Source organism: Hyperoodon ampullatus, assembly GCF_949752795.1.
Source record: "Hyperoodon ampullatus genome assembly, chromosome: 7".
NCBI classification, from domain to species: domain Eukaryota; kingdom Metazoa; phylum Chordata; class Mammalia; order Artiodactyla; family Ziphiidae; genus Hyperoodon; species Hyperoodon ampullatus.
Window position 1 is genome coordinate 57,173,233 of NC_136920.1, and position 21,466 is coordinate 57,194,698.

The window sequence follows — 21,466 nt, forward strand, 5'->3', positions numbered from 1 at the left end:
CCAAAGCGGGGACAGGCTAGGGCAGTGTTTTTGTTTTAGGGGATATATTGATGTATGTGTTTTTGTGGGTTTGGCTGTTGACATTTCAGGAGTGGGAACATGACTTCCAGTTTCATGGCACTTACGTCTGATCTATCTTTTTCACTTGTATGTATTTCACTTGTGTATTTTTATTGTCTGATTTCCTTGCATTAAAATAAAAGCTCTGGGCTTCCCTGGTGGCGCAGTGGTTGAGAGTCTGCCTGCCGATGCAGGGGACACAAGTTCGTGCCCCGGTCCGGGAAGATCCCACATGCCGCGGAGTGGCTGGGCCCGTGAGCCGTGGCCACTGAGCCTGCGCGTCCGGAGCCTGTGCTCCGCAATGGTAGAGGCCACAGCAGTGAGAGGCCCGCGTACCGCAAAATCAATCAATCAATCAATCAATCAATCAATAAAATAAAAGCTCTGATAGGAACATTGCCTGATTTGTTTACCACAAGATCCCCAAAGTTTGAAAAGTACCTGCTATGTGCTCAATAAATATTTGCTGCTGGTGGCGCAGTGGTTAAGAATCTGCCTGCTAATGCAGGGGACACGGGCTCGAGCCCTGGTCCAGGAAGATCCCCCATGCAGCGGAGCAACTAAGCCCGTGCGCCACAACTACTGAGCCTGTGCTCTAGAGCCTGTGAGCCACAACTACTGAGCCCACATGCCGCAACTACTGAAGCCCACGTGCGTAGAGCCTGTGCTCCGCAACAAGAGAAGCCACCGCAATGAGAAGCCTGCGCACCACAACAAAGAGTAGACCCTGCTCGCCACAACTAGAGAAAGCCTGCGCACAGCAACAAAGACCCAACACAGCCATAAATTAATTAATTAATTTAAAAATATATATTTGCTGAATGAGTGAATGAATGTCCAATAACCAAAATGGATGTTTGAGGACACCAAAAGATTATCAATAAATAGCATGATAATAACACAATAAATACATTGTGCAATCAGCTTTATTCTGATTCCACACCATCCAAGAATTTCAACCTAAGATTAACAGAACTCCATTCTTACATGACCCCCAGTCTCTATCCCACCATAATTGTTTTAGCAACCCTCCTAGATAGGGGTAGAGTTTCATTTAAAAATGAAGATAAACATTAAGGTCTAGGAATAACCAGGCAGACCTGTACTACAAGAAATGTTAAAGGAAGTTCTTCCGGCTAAAGAGAAATGACACCAGAGAGAAACCTGGATCTTTAAGAAGGAATAAAAAGCACTGGCAATGGTAAACATGGAGTAAATATAAAAGACCATGTATTTTTCTTATTTTATTTATATCATATATGTCTGTTTAAAGCAAAAGCTAAGGGTAAGCTGTGACAAAGCAAAAGAGAGGCATGGACATATATACACTACCAAATGTAAGGTAGATAGCTAGTGGGAAGCAGCCGCATAGCACAGGGAGATCAGCTCGGTGTTTTGTGACCGCCTGGAGGGGTGGGATAGGGAGGGTGGGAGAGAGACGCAAGAGGGAGGGGATATGGGAACAACAACAAAAAAAAAACAAAAGCTATAACTGTATAAAGAGTTTTATAACATATGTATAGGTTCACAAATATGAAAGTAATAGCACAAATGAGACAAGGTGGACAACTGGAACTATACTGTTGCCAGGTTCTCCTGTTTTACATGAAGTAGTTAAGAGTACATACAGTAATCCCTAAAGCAATGATTAAAAAATCAATGCAAAGAAGTATAGCTGAAAAGGCAAGGCAAAAATGTAAAACAGAATATGAAAAAAAAAAACATACTGCATGATGATTCCATTTATATGAAGTTCTAAAAGGCAAAACAAATCTGTGGTGAAAAATGATTTCCTCTTGTGGGGGGAGGGCTTGGACACAAGGGAACTTTCTGGAATGATAGGAAATGTACATATCTTCATTATTATTATTATTATTATTATTTTGGGGGGGGCTGCGTTGGGTCTTCGTTGCTGCGCACGGGCTTTCTCTAGTTGCGGCGAGCAGGGGCCACTCTTCATTGTGGTGCGCAGGCTTCTCATTGCGGTGGCTTCTCTTGTTGCGGAGCACGGGCTCTAGGTGCGCGGACTTCAGTAGCTGTGGTGCGCGGGCGCTAGGGCGCAGGCTCAGTAGTTGTGGCGCACGGGCTTAGTTGCTCCGCGGCATGTGGGATCTTCCCGGACCAGGGCTCGAACCCGTGTCCCCTACATCGGCAGGCGGACTCTCAACCACTGCGCCACCAGGGAAGCCCGGAAATGTACATATCTTGACAGGTATGTATGCACTTATCAAAGCTCAGCAAATTACATAGTTAAAATCTGTGCATTTCATTGTATATGACTTTTACTTCAGGGAAAAAAAACTGTAAACACTGAACTCTAATGTATAGGTCTGCTTCTTACAGTGGTAAGGATTAGCAATTCTAAAGCCACTTTCTGTGTATTCTAAGCATGAGTAAAGATGTTGAGGACAGTGGAAGCCAGGTTTTTCACTGTCACAGAATGGAGTTACAAATGAACTGAGAGTTCAGTTGGATTGAAAATGGAGATGTTGGTATGAATGCATGGTTTTTAAAAGATAGATCGATACACAGATAGATAGAGCAATAGATATAGGGTGTGTGTGTGTGTGTGTGTATTTCCTAGCTCAATCCCTTAAAAAGTCTAGAAGTAATGAGCACACTAGTAACAATGAGCATGCTCAGATCTTGCTGTCTAATTAGCATTCTCACTAAAAGGAACCAAGGGTTCCTTGGGGAGACTGATTCCAGGGCTGTGGCAGGAAGAGTACAAAATGAGTCTGGAACATCTCGTGCCAGAATGTAAGTAAGTACTCAAAGAATGATGTGGACATATCAAAAGGAAAGAGGAATCAATTCACAGGGCTTTCACTAACCCAATGTGGGATAATTTAAGCAACAAAATAAATAATGACAGCAATGGATTATAACCCATTGAATAAAATAAGAATCTTTGAATCCGTAATGACATAGATTAATAATTAATTAATAATTAATTAAATGGGAAATAAAGACAGAATGCTAATTAATAAATATAAAAGTCTGAAAGATGGGAATGAGAAAATTGCCAATGGATGCTAAAGCTGGTAAACGAACAGTTGATAAGAAGCAGGATATATAAAGTCTCAAAGTTTCTCCCTAACAAATCACTTATTAATTATAAATGGAAAAATTATAACTTCACAGTGGAGAAACCTGACAGGCACTACCTTAATCAACTGACAAAAGTTAACATCAATATTGGGACAAACCAACAACAGGTGCCTTCCAAACCAAAGCACTGAAAAGAATACAGTATTACAGCTATAGTTTTCCTGCCGAAAATGCATAACCTGAATCTAATCATGAGGAAACACCAGTCAATCAAATTGAAAGACAGTCTATGAAATAACTGGTCTGTATGGTTTTAAATGCTGAGTCAAAAACACCCCAAAAAAGACTAAAGAACCATCCAGACCGAAGAATAAAGCAACATGACAACTAAAGACAGAGTGATTCTGAATTGAGTCCTAGAGAGTTGACAATATCTGAATAAAGACTAGGAATTCATTGGTGGAAATGTAAATTGGTACAACCAGCTGGAAAACAGTATGGAGGTAATTCAAAAAAATTTAAAATAGAACTACCATATGATCTAGTAATCCCTCTTCTGGGTAGATATCCAAAGGAAATGAAACAGTGTCTTAGAGATAGAAGCACTCCCATGTTCACTGCAGCATTATTCATAACAGTCAAGATATAGATACAACCTAAGTGTCCATCAACAGACGACTGAATAAAGAAAATGTAGCATATATATGTATGGAATATTATTCAGCCTTAAAAAAGGAAATCCTGCCATTTGCAACAGCATGGATGAACCTGAAGCATAGTATGATAAGTGAAGTAAGTCAGAAAAAGAAAGTCAAATACTGCATAATATCACTTACATGTGGAATCTTTTTAAAAAGTCAAACTCATAGAAACAGGGTGTGTAATGGTGGTTGCCAGGGGTTGAAGTTGGGAGAAACAGGGAGATGTTGGCCAAAACGTACAAAGTTGCAGTTTTGCAAAATGAAATCATTCTGGAAATCTAATGACAACATGGTAACTATAGTTAATAATACCACATTGTATACTTGAAATTTCCTAAGAGAGTAATGTGTTCTCATTACAAAAAAAAAAACAAAAAAAAAAACAGTAACTACATGAGGTGATAGGTATGTTAATTAGCTTAATTTTGGATAATCATTTTACAATATATACGTATACCACAACATCACATTGTACACCTTAATATATACAATTTTTGTCAACTATACCTCAATTAAGCTGGGGGTGGAGGATGACGGACTGTGGTTAATAACTGTATTGTGTCAATGTTACACTTTCCTGATTTTAATCATTTTAATGTGATTATGTAAGAGACTGTCCTTGTTTGTAGGAAATACACACTGAAATATTTGATAATAGAAAATCTTTCTTTGAAGGTAGTCTTAATTATTTTAAGAAGCCAAAGTTATTCTTAGAAAAATTTATTGAAAAATACAGGCAATAAGGAAAGAGAATATTTTGGGTAAAACATGATGGGTAACTATGAAACAGCAAGACTAGATTTAACACATGGCCCAAGGAATGAATGGAAGGGAACCATCCATTTCTGATAATGGCAGGCTAGACAATCACCCCACTGAAAACAATTAAAAATGCTGGCTAAAATATTTTTAAAATAATAATAACCACCATCATCACCAAAGCTTTTCCAAGCCAAAAAGGAAAGCTAGAACCCAAAGTGTAAATCGAGAGGGCTTTTCTCTTAAAAGCATTTGCCGACCTATATAAACTTGATGTTTTGGTTTTGGCAGTCTTAAAGGGAGACAAGAACATAATTCAAAGCCCAGACCCAGGCCATACTCATGTCTACAAGAAGTCCCTCTCCACACTGAATTGGGATCACAAAAATGCTATATACTCACAGAGCATGAGTGAAATAACAGGGTAGAGGAGAATTCAACAAACCAACTGCACAAATCCTTAGATAATCAAAAACAGGAAGCATGAAAAAAGGACTACGTAAGCTATCAAATTAGATTGAGTACATCCCATAAACTTATTTTTTAAAAAGTCAAATCCTTGCACAGAATTTGTTTATTCTTTATTGGCATTAATTGGCATGTTTCTCCAGAACAGACACTTCATAAAAATAAAAATATAAATTAAAAAAAAAGAATATGTAGGGACTTCCCTGGTGGTCCAGTGGTTAAGACTCTGTGCTTCCACTGCAGGGGGCATGGGTTCAATCCCCGGTCCAGGAAACTAAGACCTCGCATGCTGCACAGCGTGGCCAAAAAATTTATTTTAAAAAGAATATCTAAACAGCCAATAAACACTGGAAAAGGCGATCAATCAGAATAGTATATGAGGAAATGTAAATTAAAATCATAATACAATACCACTATCCCACCAGAATGGCTAAAATTTTCAAAACACATAATACCAAGTTTGGACAAGAATGTGGAGCAACTAAAAACCTCACACTGCTGATAGGGATGTAACTGGCACAAACACTTTGAAAAACTATTTAGCAGTATCTACTAAAGCTGAAAATAACCTATGATCCGGCACTTAATTCCACTCCTAATGATATACCTAACAGAAATACATACACATATTCACCAAAGGACGCGTACACATAGAATTAATGAATAATGTGTATGAATCTCACAAATATGCTAAGCAAAAAAGCATACGCCATACAAAAGTTCAATAACAAGCAGAACTAATCTATGGTCAAGATAGTGGTGCTCTTTGGGAGGAGGTAGTAACTAGAGGGAGAACACAAGATAATGTTCTGCTTCTTGATCTGGTTAAATGATCCGTTCCCTTTGAAGAGTCATCAGGTTATTATTTGTGCCCTTTACTGTAATATGTGCTATATCTCAATACAAAGTAATAAAACAAAAATTTTTAAAGACCCAATGATGGAAAAAATACAGCATCTTACAAAGAGGCACCTACAGAAGTAAAACAAAGCTATCTCTTCACGATGTCACTTCAGGTCCTAAAGCCTAAAGAGCAGGAGTTGGAAGATTACAACCACCTAAAAAGACAGCCACTTAACTCCGCTATGTGTAAGATCACCTCTCAACAAAAGTATCAATATATGTGCTCTAAAATATGAATGAGTATAATTTCAAATCCTCAGCAGAAAAAGCATGAAATAACCACCCCTTTCCAAAGTGAAAAAAAGAAAGACCTGGTGATTATATCTGAAGGGCCATATTGCATAAGGGGTGGGATGATTTGGGGGGCAGTTATTATATTAGTTATTCTTAAATACTTCATTCTAAAACTAATTAAAAGCCTTTGTAAGGGAAGTAGTCTTTTTAAGTTGTTTCTTGTGGTTGAATAGATGGCCTGGGTTTCTGTTCTAAACCAATACAACGTTAATACAGTAGAGCCTATTGTCAATCCTCTCATTACAATGACCTTCCTTTATGCTTTTATAAAATAGCTGCCAGACAATGAGCAATCATTCCTGAGCTGGTCCTTTCAGATACAGATACAGTCTGCCACACATTCAAAGACTCTACTGCCCGATAATGTTATTATAAAAATCCATGGGACCTCCCTGGTGGTGCAGTGGTTAAGAATCCGCCTGCCAATGCAGGGGACACGGGTTCGAGCCCTGGTCCGGGAAGATCCCACATGCCATGGAGCAACTAACCCCATGCACCACAACTACTGAGCCCATGTGCCACAACTACTGAAGCCCGTGCACCTAGAGCCCGTGCTCCACATCAAGAGAAGCCACCACAATGAGAAGCCTGCTCACCGCAACTAGAAAAAGCCTGCACACAGCAATGAAGACCCAACGCAGCCAAAAGTTAAGTAAATAAATAAAATTTTAAAAAAATAATTTAAAAAATTTTTTAATCCAGATGATTTTGATTTATATTTAACCTATACATATCAGCCCATTTTCTAGATGGAACAAATTATTCAAGTATACTAACATCATTTAGGGACCTGCATCTTATTCACTGAAAGTACAGTGGCAGAATATTAGGATATTTATAGCTTTGAAAAGTTTACCTCCAGGAGAATCTAAAATTATTATTTATTACCTGGGCAACTTCTCTAAAACACTGCTCCATTGATACTTCTTATTTATTAAAGAAACACACATATATAGAAAATTTTCAAAACACAAACAAGTTATCACTATTTTTATCACTCAATAGCAAATGTATGGTCACAAGAAACAGGACTAAGAATTCATAAAAGCTGTTCCAATTTTCCCAAAACATACAAGATAACTCTCAGGAATTGCATACTAAATTTATAAGTAGTAGTTATTCCTCAGCCCAATAAACTCTCTTCCCCCTCTCTCATTCACCTTTATTCATCCTTCATGTCTCAACTTAGAAATTGCTTATTGTTAGAAACCTTTCCTAATCACCCTCCTCAAACTGAGATAAATGATACTCCTACATGTTTCCATAGCATCCTGTTCTTCCCTGGTCCTATAATTGCATGTGTCAATTATCTTAGACTCTCTCCAAATTATATAATTGATCAGACAGAGGTTAGAAAATGATGATGAAGTTTAACACAAGGTAAGATAAGATGGCATAAGCAAGAGGAGCCAACTCCCTCTCCCTCCCTCTCTCTCTTTCTCTCTCTCTCTCTCTCTCTCTCTCTCTCTCACACACACACACACACACACACACACACACACACAGATGAAATGTTAATTCATTCAGTCACAATTCAACTAGAACACATACTTGTTTGAGAATCCCTCAGGCCAGTAACTCATAAAAAGTATTTATATTGTTCACTTTTTTCCCAAAGATTTAAAAATATCTCAGGCAGTCACAATCCCAACAGAAGTTTTGGTTCTGATAACTCTGTCACATGCTTTCCCTAAAAATACATGCTCTCCAACCCCCAGGCCATAGACTGGTACCAGTCTGTGGCCTGTTAGGAACCAGGCCACACAGCAGGAGATGAGCAGCGGGCAAGCAAGTGAAGCTTCATCTATATTTATAGCCGCTCCCCATTACATCACATTACTGCCTGAGCCCCGCCTCCTGTCAGATCAGCAGTGGCATTAGATTCTCATAGGAACGCAAACCCTACCGTGAACTGCGCATGAGAGGGATCTAGGCTGCGCGCTCCTTATGAGAATCTAATGTCTGATGATCTGAGGTGGAGCTGAGGCAGTGATGCTAGTGCTGGGGAGCGGCCGCAAATATAGATTATCATTAGCAGAGAGGTTTGACTGCACAGAGACCATAATAAATCAACTGCCTGCAGACTCATATCAAAACCCTGTCAGTGAGTGGCAAATGACAATTAAGCTGCATCTTACGGAGTAGACTGGACATAAGCAACACACATAAGCAACATTCGGGTGTCACTGTCTCCCATCACCCCCGGATGAGACCATCTAGTTGCAGGAAGACAAGCTTAGGGCTCCCACTGATTCTGCATTATGGTGACTTGTATAATTATTTCATTATATATTACAGTGTAATAATAATAGAAATAAAGTGCACAATAAATGTAATGCACTTGAATCATCCCAAAACCATCCCTCCACCCCCACCCCCCAGTCCATGGAAAAACTATCTTCCAAGAAACTGGTCTCTGGTGCCAAAAAGGTTGGGGACCGCTGCTCTAGAACTTTGTTTATTCATTTACAAGGCCCATCACTGATGTAATGGAGGCAGCACAGTGCTGTGAAAGAGCAGAGCTCTCGCGCTCTCGAACATCGGTTCTACCAGTCACCACCAGCTTTGCGACCTGGAGTAAATTCCTCAACCTCTCTGAACCCTGGTTTCCTTAACTATAAAACAGGAATATCTCCTACCTTGTAGCATTGCTATCAGGATGAGAAACAACGTATACAATGCATCCAATAAACTACCTGAATCACAAGTGAGTAGTTAATTGTTTATTAAAGAAACACACAGAGATATTTCAAAACACATACGAACTAGCTATCACTCTTCTTCCTCCCACCACGAGATTTTTAATTTTCTAATAAAAGTAAAAACTCCTTTTTTGTAAAAAAAAAAAAAAAAACAAAAACAAAACTAATAACTAACTTTATAATTGTTAAAGATGGTGCATGTGGGTTCATTACACGATTCACCTCTACTTTTGTGTATGTACAAAATCCAATTGAGAGAATTTAGTTACTTCCATTCTTATTGCTTCAATTATTTTAGTTTAAATTAACCAATGGCCCTTTGATAATATTAAGGATCTAACTTCCCCCAGAACCAAAAAAAAAAAAAAACAGTTCCCGAAAGTTAACAAATGGTTTGGAGGGTATGGTTAGCTTGAAGCCAGAGATAAAAAAGTCGAATTATATATTCACCATTAATCGTTCTATGCTAAATATATCTGAGAAGAAATCAGGACTCTGATGTATAATTTGGAGTCACATCTCCACCATCCAGCCTATCAACGGTGGATTATTCCAGTTACTGCAGTAGATACTTACTGGACTTCACTGTGCTAGGGACATTGGAAAACAGAAAAATGAGTAAGTTGGGGGTCCTTGTCCACTAGATGCTTCCAATTTTGTTACCTCCCAAAATCTCATCCTCATGCCACCCACCCCTTGACTATCACCTGCTGTCTCTCCAGGTCATTTCCTCTGCTGCCCTGATCCTCAGTTCCCTTACCCCTGTCTTTGTCATGCTTGCTGAGCAAAATCTCAAACCACTCACTTCACTCCAGCCATACTAACTTCTTAGCCATTCCTTAAAAACCTCAAGTACGCGCCTACCTTCATACTTTCCTGATTCTTGGCCTGAAACAGTCTTCCCCACTTATATCCACAGTATGTTCCCTCACTTTTTTCAGGTGTCTGCTCAGATGAGATCTTCTATGTGACTGCCATAGAAATTCAGCAACCACCCCTGCCAGATACTCCATTATACTGCTTTATTTTACTCCATTATATTTATTACCATCTAACATATTCCAATTTAGCATCAATTCTAACAAGCATTTTTCTTCCACTGTAAGATAAATTCTGACTTTAGAAATGTTAAAATGAATAAGGTCCTACACTCTTTGACCACCAGGTGGCAGTCATCAGGTGTCACTGTCTCTAAATGCACAACCTTAAAAATAGTTGTTCTTAGTATCAGTTCTTTCGAGCTAGGCCTACTGTTGACACTACGTGTGCTCAGTCTGCCATTTAAAATGTATCTCTTGATTTAAATTGAAACAAAAAATCCTATATAGGGAACTCCCTGGTGGTCCGGTAGTTAGGACTCTACATTTTCACTGCCGAGGGCGCGGGTTCAATCCCTGGTGGGGAAACTAAGATCCCGCAAGCTGAGCAGTGAAGACAGCTTGATGAAGAGGAAAGAGTAGTAGAGACTTGAAGATGGAAGGTCTGGACCTGGGGTTCTGGTCCCTCAGTTGTGTGACTCTGCAAAAATCACTGAGTCTCTCTGGATGTCAGTTTCTTAAGATCTACCACCTCTACCTTACAAGTTGTTCTAAGGATCAAAATGAGACAACATATGTAAAAGGATTCTGTAAATATAACACATCACTGATATCCATTTATTCATCTAACAAATATTCACTGAGCATCTACAATATTCTAGACTCCAGGGTTTCAGAGGAGAACAAGACTGGCAAGGTTCCTGCTCTCATGAAACTTGCGTTCTTGTAGGTGGGAGACAGATAATAGATAAATGGACAAGAGTTTCCAACAGTGACAAATGCTCTAAAAAAAACAAAACAGGGTGATGTAAAAAAGAGTGGAAAAGGGGCTTCTCTGGTGGCGCAGTGGTTGGGAGTCCGCCTGCCGATGCAGGGGACGTGGGTTCGTGCCCCGGTCCAGGAAGATCCCGCATGCCGTGGAGCGGCTGGGCCCGTGAGCCATGACCGCTGGGCCTGCGTGTCTGGAGCCTGTGCTCCGCAGCGGGAGAGGCCACAACAGTGAGAGGCCCGTGTAACGAAAAAAAAAAAAAGAGTGGAAAGGGAACTACTTTAGATAGAATAGTCATAGAAGGCCTGGCTGAAGTGACATAGCTCAGACTTCAAAGGAGTATTCAGCCAAGTGAAGAAGTGGGGAAACAGGTGCTGTGGCATAAGGAACAAGACAACTCTGGCATGTTTGAAGCACTGGAAAAATGAGGTAAGCCTGGAACACAATGAGTGAGGAAAACTGTTAGCAGATGAGGTTGAAAAGGTGGACAGGGGCCAAATCCAGGATGGTCTTGGACTGTTAAAAGGATATTATCAGTACCAAAAAGCTCTTCTTTTTATCAACATGGCCGAATAAATTGAGCCATTTATGCAAATATCTAGTGTACCCATTATCAAAAGTAGGACATTTCCAACTTTCTGAGCAATGCTATCGCCAAAAAACAAGTGGAAGGAGCCTATGCAATGGCCCTAGACATAAAATTCTTAAGAACTACATACAAAGGTATCATTTATTATGATGTCTGGTAAGTCAAATAGTCAAAAACCTCGACAGGGGACTTCCCTGGTGGTGCAGTGGTTAAGAATCCGCCTGCCAATGCAGGGGCACGGGTCCGAGCCCTGGTCCGGGAAGATCCCACATGCCGCAGAGTAACTAAGCCCGTGCGCCACAACTACTGAGCCTGCGCTCTAGAGCCCACGAGCCACAACTACTGAGCCCGTGTGCCACAACTACTGAAGCCCGCACGTCTAGAGCCCGTGCTCCACAATGAGAGAAGCCACAATGAGAAGCTCATGCACCGCAACGAAGAGTAGCCCCCGCTCACCGCAACTAGAGAAAGCCGGTGCGCAGTAACAAAGACCCAACGCAGCCAAAAATAAAATTAATTAATTATTTATTAAAAAAAAAAAAACTCAATAGTAATAGAAGTGACAAAATTATAGAATGAGTTAAAAAAAAACACAAGTTTTTAACAGAAAAAATATCATTTCACTCAGCAAATATTTATCAAGCACCTACTTTGTTCCAGGCATGCTCTAAGCACTAGAGATACAACAATGAACAAATCAATGAAGATTTAAGCAATAACTGAGCAGAAGATTTAACTGTAGAATTATCATAATACCACAACTGAACTTCAACTTATTTTATGTCTCAGCATTTTCTAAAATAGGAGTTATAGGCTTAGTCATATGTACCTGTCAAAAAGCCAACTTACCAAGGAATTCTTAATCACTTCACTCCTATAAAATTCTGGAAAAGAAGAAAAAGAACAATAAGTGACGTGGAAGAAAATAAGCTCACTAACTCTTAATCCTACAAATTTTTTTACATATGCTCTAGTAAAAACACTTAAAACATTTTCAAGGTATCTATTCTCTACATATATTTCTCTGCAAAAAATTAAATTAAAATAGAAATAATGATTAAATAAAAGTTTTTTTAACTGAAGGATAGTTGATTTACAATGTTGTGTTAGTTTCTGATGTATAGCAAAGTGATTCAGTTGTACATATATCTACATATTCTTTTCCCATTATGGTTTATTATAGGATATTGAATATAGTTCCCTGTGCTACACAGTAGGACCTTGTTGTTTTAAACTAAATGTTTTAAAGGGAAAAAAAATTAGTAAAGAAAGGTCAAAATCTGTTAAGATTTAATTTAGTGATTTTTCCCTTACTGGCTCCTTTTACCCCAGATTCTAAGGTAAGCCCTTAAAAACTCAGAGTTCATTCTCCCTTACCAACTGCCATTGTCTACAGACAATTCTATACTCTCTGTTTTTCTCAAACATCTCCAATAATTATCCATTGTAGTACTATGGAAAGAACACTCATCTAGCAACCAGGGAACCTAAGTTCTAGTTCTACTTGTCATTAACATTCTGCTTCTCATTTCCCTGAGCCCATTTCTTCATTAGACAATTCTGACAATCAGACTAATAATCAAGGTCCTCTAAGCACTAAAATTTCATGATTCTACAAACCTTCATTTACGGTGTAAATGTTACAAAACCTGAAGATACAAACAAAAGAGAGACTGTGTCAGAGGTTCAGACAGACATTCTTAACAACCCTCCAACATTCCCTCTGCTGACCCTGCCGAAGTCACTTCCGTGGTGCTCTGTCAATGCAGAGCCTACAAGGACCCTGTATCCTTATGTTGCTATAGGGCAATATTTTCCAAGGGTGATGCACATACCACTGATATATGAGACCATTTTAGGTGATACATGAACAAACTTTATTTTTTTCTAACATATTGAAATGTATGTCTCATCTACCCAACCCCTAATTGTAAGCTCCATAAGGACAGTAACATTTGTTTTTGTGTAACTGCTGTCTCCTCAGCATGTAAAACTACTCCTGGCACAGGGTAGGCACTCAATAAATCTTTTCTTGAATCAACAACTTCATAGATTATGCTTAGACCTGAGTTTAGAAATAATTAACTTTTAAAAATATGTTAAGTATGCAGCATTATAGATGAAACTCGAAGACAGTGAAACTTGTCCAAGTAGTGCACAGGACTGAAGTTTGGGAACCATCAAGCAGTAAAGGAAAAGTGGACCTGGATATAAAATTTTTATGGGCAAGCTCTCTTGGTTAAAGTATTTCTTGACAAAACATACCATCTACATTACTCTATGCTTATCTTCCCTTAAAAAATAAATAATAAGAAGAATAATCATTCTATTTTGTGGTGAGATAGTCACAATGAGTGAAAAAAACAGGTTCTATGAGAGAATTTACAACAGGATCCAAAGTTTTACAATTATGTTTACAACATTTATTTTAGGTGATAGGGTTAGGCTGCTTACTTTTATTCTTTGCTTGGCAGTTTTCTAATTTTTCTATTTTGAACAATTATTTTAATTAAGAGAAGGGATAATTCTAATTGTTTTTAAAAGGAAACTTCTATTGATGAACATTTAAGTTACTGCTAATTTTTGGATATTTCAAGTAATATTATAAATTAATCTTTGAAAGATATATACCCTAAGACACTTGAATCTGTAAGATAAACTTTTAAAAGTAAAATTGCAAGATAAAAGGAAAAATACAGTTTGAATTTGATAGATATTGCCAAATTGTTCTCTAAAAATATTGTACCACTTTACGATCCCACTTAACACTAGGCAACCCTAAGTATTACTCTTTTCATTTTTTCCCAAATGGTTAACCAATGCCAATCATAAACTGACTACATAAATGTACATATGGGGCTTCCCTGGTGGCACAGTTGTTGAGAGTCCACCTGCCGATGCAGGGGACACGGGTTCGTGCCCCGGTCCAGGAAGATCCCACATGCCGCGGAGCGGCTGGGCGCGTGAGCCATGGCCGCTGAGCCTGCGCGTCCGGAGCCTGTGCTCCTCAACGGGAGAGGCCACAACAGTGAGAGGCCCGCGTACCGCAAAAAAAAAAATACAAGGCACAGATATATATATATATATATATATATATACAAGGCACAGATATATAGATATATATATATAATATATATAAAATTTGGTACTATTTTTACTTGCATTTGCATAAGGAATCTCAGTAAAGATAAACAACGGTGGGGTGAAAAACTAGGGAGATGGGACAGGTGAAAGGAAGATTTTAATATAAACCTTTATATATATTTTGAACCATGGACAGCATTAGCTAGTCAAAAAGTTAAATGAAAATATTTGGGGGCTTACTTTGTGCCAAGTATTGTTCCAAGTACTGGAAATAGTGCAGTGAACAAAACTGACCTAAAAATTTCTGCCCATATGGAGCTTACATTCTGGTGAAGAGGACATGTGTTAGCCAAATAATTAAACATACAGTTATGTCAGACAATCTGGAGTACTGTGGAGAAAAATAAAGCACAAAAGACAGAGAGGAGAATAGTCACAATTTTTAAAAGGGGTTAGCCAGTGATCAAGGAGCGTTTCTCTGAGAAAACATTTGGATTAAAGACCTGAAAGAAGGCAGAGGAGCTAGTCATGTGGCTATCAGGAGGAAAGAGTGCCCAGGCCAAAGAAACAGCCAGTGCAGAGGCCTTTAAACTGAAGTCAACTTGATGAATTCAAGGAACAGCAACAAGGGCAGTTGGGTGGGAACAGAGACAACTAGAAGAGTAGAAGGAGGTCACAGACGGCCATATCATGAAAGGCCTAGGAAACCAAAAGAACTTTGGCTTTTACTCTGAATGAAATGAGAAGCCACTGGAGGGTTCTGAGGGGAGGAATAACATGACCTCACTTTGATTTTAATAGGCTCTCGGTTGAGATCACGCTAGAAAGAGTGAGTGGGCAGGCAGACCTGTTAGAAGTCTACTTCAACAAACTCAGGCAAGAGATGATAGTGGTTTGGAGGTAGTAAGAAGGGAAAAGATTATGGATACATTTTGGTAGTAAGAACCAAAAGTATTTGCTGAAAGATGGAATGTGGAATATAAAAGAGGACAATCCAGGATGATTCCAAGGTTTTTGGCCAAGGAAATAGAAGGATAGAGTTGTCATTTTCTGATAAAAGGACGAATACAGGAGGTAGATCAGAGCTGGAACATCAGAATCTCAATGCTGAATATATCAAGTTTAAGGTACCTACTAGACTCCAAATGGAGATGTAGAGTAGGTAACTGAATACAGGAGCATGAGTTCAGGGGGGAGCCTGAAGCTAAAGATATACATTTGTGAGTTGTTAGGGTGATAAGTGATATTTAAAACTATGAGACATTCATGAGATCACCAAATTGGATTCTAAAGAGGTTGTCTTCTGAGGTATTCAAAATAAGTGGTTGGTATTCCAGGAAAGGACAGGCGCTCACATTTCATGGGTGAGAAAATAACTGTGGCTGAAGAACAAACTTGATTTTACAAAACTTCCAAGTTTAAGAGGGAACCAGGATTAGAACCTAGCTCCTCATCCATTAACACAAGGCTTTGTTCTCTGGGAATGTAATAAATGGTGTTCAATTTGAACTACCTGAAAAATAGACCATCTCCTAAGAGCATTAAAAAAATGTCAAAAATCAAAAAAACTCACATGTAACTTCTTATGCTCTCCTGTGAATTCAGCTGAAATAAAAGAATAACTTAGAAATCAGCATTTCAGATATTCTTCTAATTAAAAAAAAAACTTCTTTTGAAACTGAGAAATGATGCCACTAGACAGGTGGTACAGGTGTCTTTGTAAGAAAAGCCCATAGGCCTTCCGTCGTGGTCATCCTACACCAAGGGCCACATAATGATCATGCACTGAATATTCATGTTTATCATCACAGGTCCAAGAACATAAGGTGGTATTAATTAGTTTACTAAGGAAAGAGCTTCCTGCTCCTCCTATGGTAGTTAAAAGTTATAGAGCATAACATGTGGGCCCAAAAAGAAGACATAATAGACTTCATTCAACCATGACATTTTGGAGCAGTAGGAAGCCTCAGAAGTCATCAGTCCTCTCATTTTAGAGATAAATTAGCTAACGGCACACAAGAGGAACTAAATGCCCTAGCCAAAGGGTTTGCCAGTTAGTGACAGACTAAATACCACTACTAGACACGGGACTTCCCTGTGGTCTGAAACCAACTATTCCCTGTGTTAACAATCATTTTATTGAAATAACTTCAAGAAACAGTCCATAATAACTTCTAAGCTCAAGAAATAAACAGAGCTAGAGAAGAAGACAAAAAAAAAAAGGAACAAAAAAAAATCACTTTGTTTTCATCATATCTCTTAGACAAGTTTTTTTTCCTTTTTTTATATTTTTATTTATTTATTTTGGCTGTGCAGGGTCTTAGTTGTGGCATGCGGGATCTTTGTTGGGGCATGCAGACTTCTTAATTGTGGCATGCATGCAGGATCTAGTTCCCCAACCAGGGATCAAACCCGGGCCCTCTGCATTGGGAGAATGGAGTCTCACCCACTGGACCACCAGGGAAGTCCCCTCTTAGACAAGTTTTCAACATCATGGTCATCAACCAGTCCCATAACTACTCTTTTTGGAAACTACTATTACGCTTGTTAACATTACAATTCCAATAATAATTGCTATCATTTACCAAATACCTAAAATGTACCAAGTTCAATATTAGTAACTATTATCAGACATAACAATGGAGCAAGGACACAGAAGTTCTAACCAAGATAATAACCAAGAACTGATTATATAGAAACCTATCAAAAATGTTAAGTACTGTCATATATTACTAGTGATAAAACCAATTAGTAAGCAGCAGACCAAACGCATTAAGATCTGCAAAAATGCTTACATCCTTCGAACAAATAGTGACCAAACTTTCATTTTTCTTCTGGACACATAGGAAGACAACATTTCTCAGTCCCCTGTTCATCTAAAAAGGATGATGCAACTGATATACAGCTAATGGAATGTCGTGGAATTCACGTGGACCATTTCCATTAAAAAAATCTCCCTCGGGGCTTCCCTGGTGGCGCAGTGGTTGAGAGTCCGCCTGCCGATGCAGGGAACACGGGCTCGTGCCCTGGTCTGGGAAGCTCCCACATGCCGTGGAGCGGCTGGGCCCGTGAGCCATGGCCGCTGAGCCTGCGCGTCCGGAGCCTGTGCTCCGCAATGGGAGAGGCCACAACAGTGAGAGGTCCGTGTACCGCAAAAAAAAAAAAAAAAAAAAAAACTCCCTCGGGCTTCCCTGGCGGAGCAGTGGTTGAGAGTCCGCCTGTCGATGCAGGGGACGCAGGTTTGTGCCCCAGTCTGGGAAGATCCCACATGCCGCGGAGCGGCTGGGCCCGTGAGCCATGGCCACTGAGCCTGCGCGTCGGAGCCTGTGCTCCGCAATGGGAGAGGCCACAACAGTGAGAGGCCCGCGTATCGAAAGAAAAAAAAAAAAATCTCCTTCAAATAATCCCTTGCTTTTGCCATATAAGAAGCATCATTCCAAAATAGAAGGAGCCTGGATACCTGAGTCACCACTTAGAGGACAGCTGCCAAGCCAATGTCTGATAAAGAATACCTACATTAAAACAGATAGCTAGTGGAAAGCAGTCGAATAGCACAGGACATCAGCTCCGTGCTTTGTGACCACCTAGAGGAGTGGGATAGGGAGGGTGGGAGGGAGACGCAAGAGGGAGGAGATATGGGGATATATGTATACATATAGCTGATTCACTTTGTTATACAGCAGAAACTAACACAACACTGTAAAGCAATTATACTCCAATAAAGATGTTAAAACATAAATAAATTAGATAACATGTTTAAATGCTAATAAATAAATAAATATTTGTCTGCTTCTGCAAACCACATTATGCCTTCCAGTGAAAAGTGAAAAGCAAATAAATTGAAGAATTGATTATACTTGTGAAAAGCCTGCTTTCTAGCTATCGTTTGCTGCTCAAGAACTGGGAGACTTTAGATTTAAGTCTAAATTTCCTTACTTCTTAATAAATACTTATAATTATTATTGGAAAAAAAAACACCTACATTGAACTTAGTGTTTAAGAAATTTATTATGTCAAGTCACTGAGTGACTTGTGGTATTTGTTATAGTAGCTAGTGTTACTCGTTCAGATTAATACAATTGTTTTAAAAATATGCAATGGTTTGGGCCTCCTTGGTGGCGCAGTGGTTGAGAGTCCGCCTGCCGATGCAGGGGATACGGGTTCGTGCCCCGGTCCGGGAGGATCCCATGTGCCGCGGAGCGGCTGGGCCCGTGGGCCATGGCCGCTGAGCCTGCGCATCCGGAGCCTGTGCTCAGCAACGGGAGAGGCCACAACAGTGAGAGGCCCGCGTACCACAAAAAAATAAATAAATAAATAAAAATATGCAATGGTTAGAATCAAAAGTAAGAATGAAATGAAACTATGTAAAAATGGCGGAATTTAGAGTCCTCTTTTTTTACCCTTCGAAATTACTTTAATGTCATTTGTATATGAAGGGGGGGTTCTACTCTATATAATTTCGGATTAAATTTTTAAATTAGCATATACTGGTATTGAAATTTAAAAAAGAAAAAAGTTGTTAAACAACTACTGCTTTAATAACAATTTTTAAAAGTGATTAAAACCAAAAACATAAAATGTCATTTGAATTTTTCATCTTTGCCACAGGACAGAATTCAAATAAGTCCTTAGTATCTCTTTTTAAAATAACGCCATCTGGGACTTCCCTGGTGATCCAGTGGTTAAGACTCCGTGCTTCTAATGTAGAGGGCACGGGTTCAATTCCTGGTCGGGGAATTAAGATCCCACATGCCATGCAGCGTGGCCAAAAAAAAGAAAAAAATTAAAATAATGCCACCTTTTATTAATATAAATAGACCTTTACTCACATGTTACCAAGTGTTACCACCTTATCTCAGTTGATCCTCATGAAAATCTGTCTTGCCTGACTTCTTAAGACTTCATTATCTCCACTTTACAAATGGGAAAAGTGAGGCTAAAAAAGCCATGATCTCTGTCCAAAAAACACATAGCTAGCATATAGCTACTTTAGTGTATAGTATACAGCTAGTATATACTTATATACTAGCTGAAATAGCTAGCACTAGTATCAATGTAGTTTCAATCCTAATCCAATATTCCTGTCCTTATACCATGCTTCCTCTCTTACAGCATCCAACAGAGGTCAACTGATTATATCAAAGTACCTTTCATCCAATATGTATTCAAAAGATGCTTGTGATTTTGAATCAAATATCTGATGTACTCTTAGAATGATCACTTATGGAAGAATCCACATTTCAATGTGGAACTGAATTCAAAGAAACCATGCCATTCTTCTAAAAATGACCCCATATACACAAAGTAGTACAGATATGAGAAGATATGAACTAGGTCCAAATTTTACCATAATACTAAAGGAATCAATTATATTTTAAAGAAAAGCAAATTAGTGCTGGATACTGGACTCAAATAACCTATTTTATTTACTTATTTTCTTTAAGATTTTTTTGATGTGGACCATTTACAAAGTCTTTATTGAATTTGGTACAATATTGTTTCCATTTTATGTTTTGGTTTTTTGGCCGCGAAGCATGTGGGATCTTAGCTCCCCCACCAGTGATCGAACCCACACCCCCAGCATTGGAAGGCAAAGTCTTAACTACTGGACTGCCAGGGAAGTCCCTCAAATAACCTTTTCTTTTAATAAATTTAAAAAAAAATTTTTAAGTTTTAGTTATTTTATTTATTTATTTATTTTTTGGTTGAGCCAGGTCTTAGTTGTGGCTCGCCAGCTCCTTGGTTGTGGCATGTGAACTCTTAGTTGTGGCATGCATGTGGGATCTAGTTCCCTGACCAGGGATCAAACCTGGGCCCCCTGCATTGGGAACACGGAGTCTTATCCACTGCGCCACCAGGGAAGTCCCATCAAATAGCCTATTTTAAATGACAGCTACTGGAATACAGATATTAAACGTCAACATTCATAAGGGAATGATAAATTTATCAATGTAAGTCTTAGTTATCTGAAAGAACTATCCAAAAGACATGTTTCTTCAATATGTATAACAACTGCTCATGAAATATTTTCAGACAGCATGACAACTTAGCTTTCTAATAAGCAATACCAGCAAGAGGCACTGAGAATCATTTGTGTTACAGAAGAATAAAAATGAGATGCCACGATCTGTGGGTGGCAAGTCCAGATTCCCTTACCTTTATATACCTTTTCAGTGTTACACAAGTGAAGTGTGAAGTAGGTATCAAGGAGTTGATGGCCATTCCTATTAACAATGTTCCGGGCAGCAATGTTCCGAAGATGTCTAAGACGTCGCTGAAAAATAATAACAAAAAAAGAGGAATATTCAGCTTTTTCCTCCTATAAAGCTTTCTGAAAGTTACAATTCAAACATAAAATACAGTAAGTTGTCTCAGTCGTTTATTTGTTGAGCCAGCAACCTTAACCCAGTCTCTTATTTATGCCTCAGCATCTCTTCTGTCAAACAGGAACTATTCCTGCCCTATATCATTTACAAGGTTGTTGGGAGCATGAAATAACAGATATGAAACATTCTTGAAAAGCATAAATGTTATATCAATGCTATATACCTGTAGAATAGCGTTAGTATTTCCTGGAACATAAAGTAAGTATAATAGTAATTTGCTTTTTTCCCTTCGGAAGGATGCTGGTAGACATGCAAGGTCCACCTCATACCAACGGAAAATCAGCCATTATTACATACATACACCTCTGTTGCTAGCTCAGTCTGACGCCAGATCATCTATTACAACCAGGAAAAGAAGCTGAAGCCAAAAGATAAGAGCAATAACTCACTGTTCACTCCATCCAGCCAGTAACCAACCCAACTGTTGTCAGCTTAAATTCTCACTTGACCAGCAGTTAACCAGCCTCTATTTCCTAATCAGGCCTCCTTCCCAACAATTTCTCCAACTAGGATGCATGAATTACTTGGAGTCACAAGTGTTGGAAAGGCAAAGCTCCATAAGCAACAGTAGAAATCAACAAAAATATAAGATAACTTAAGGGATAGCCAAATCATCTCATATCAAAAAGAGAAAAAGTTGGCAATGCTGAAGTCTAAGCACAA

General features: G+C 39.0%; 1 protein-coding gene across 3 annotated transcripts in view; it reads right to left on the minus strand.

The window, feature by feature from the left end:
• Nucleotides 1–21,466, minus strand: part of UVRAG (UV radiation resistance associated) — a gene marked incomplete at both ends in the record, with an annotated part of 308,282 nt that overhangs the window by 260,996 nt on the left and 25,820 nt on the right. For all 3 annotated transcript variants that reach the window (XM_079707490.1, XM_079707489.1, XM_079707491.1), the window contains 2 exons: nucleotides 12,183–12,217; nucleotides 20,574–20,691. In XM_079707490.1, coding sequence (XP_079563616.1) covers nucleotides 12,183–12,217; nucleotides 20,574–20,691 — 153 coding nt within the window. The remainder of the gene's footprint in view (nucleotides 1–12,182; nucleotides 12,218–20,573; nucleotides 20,692–21,466) is intronic.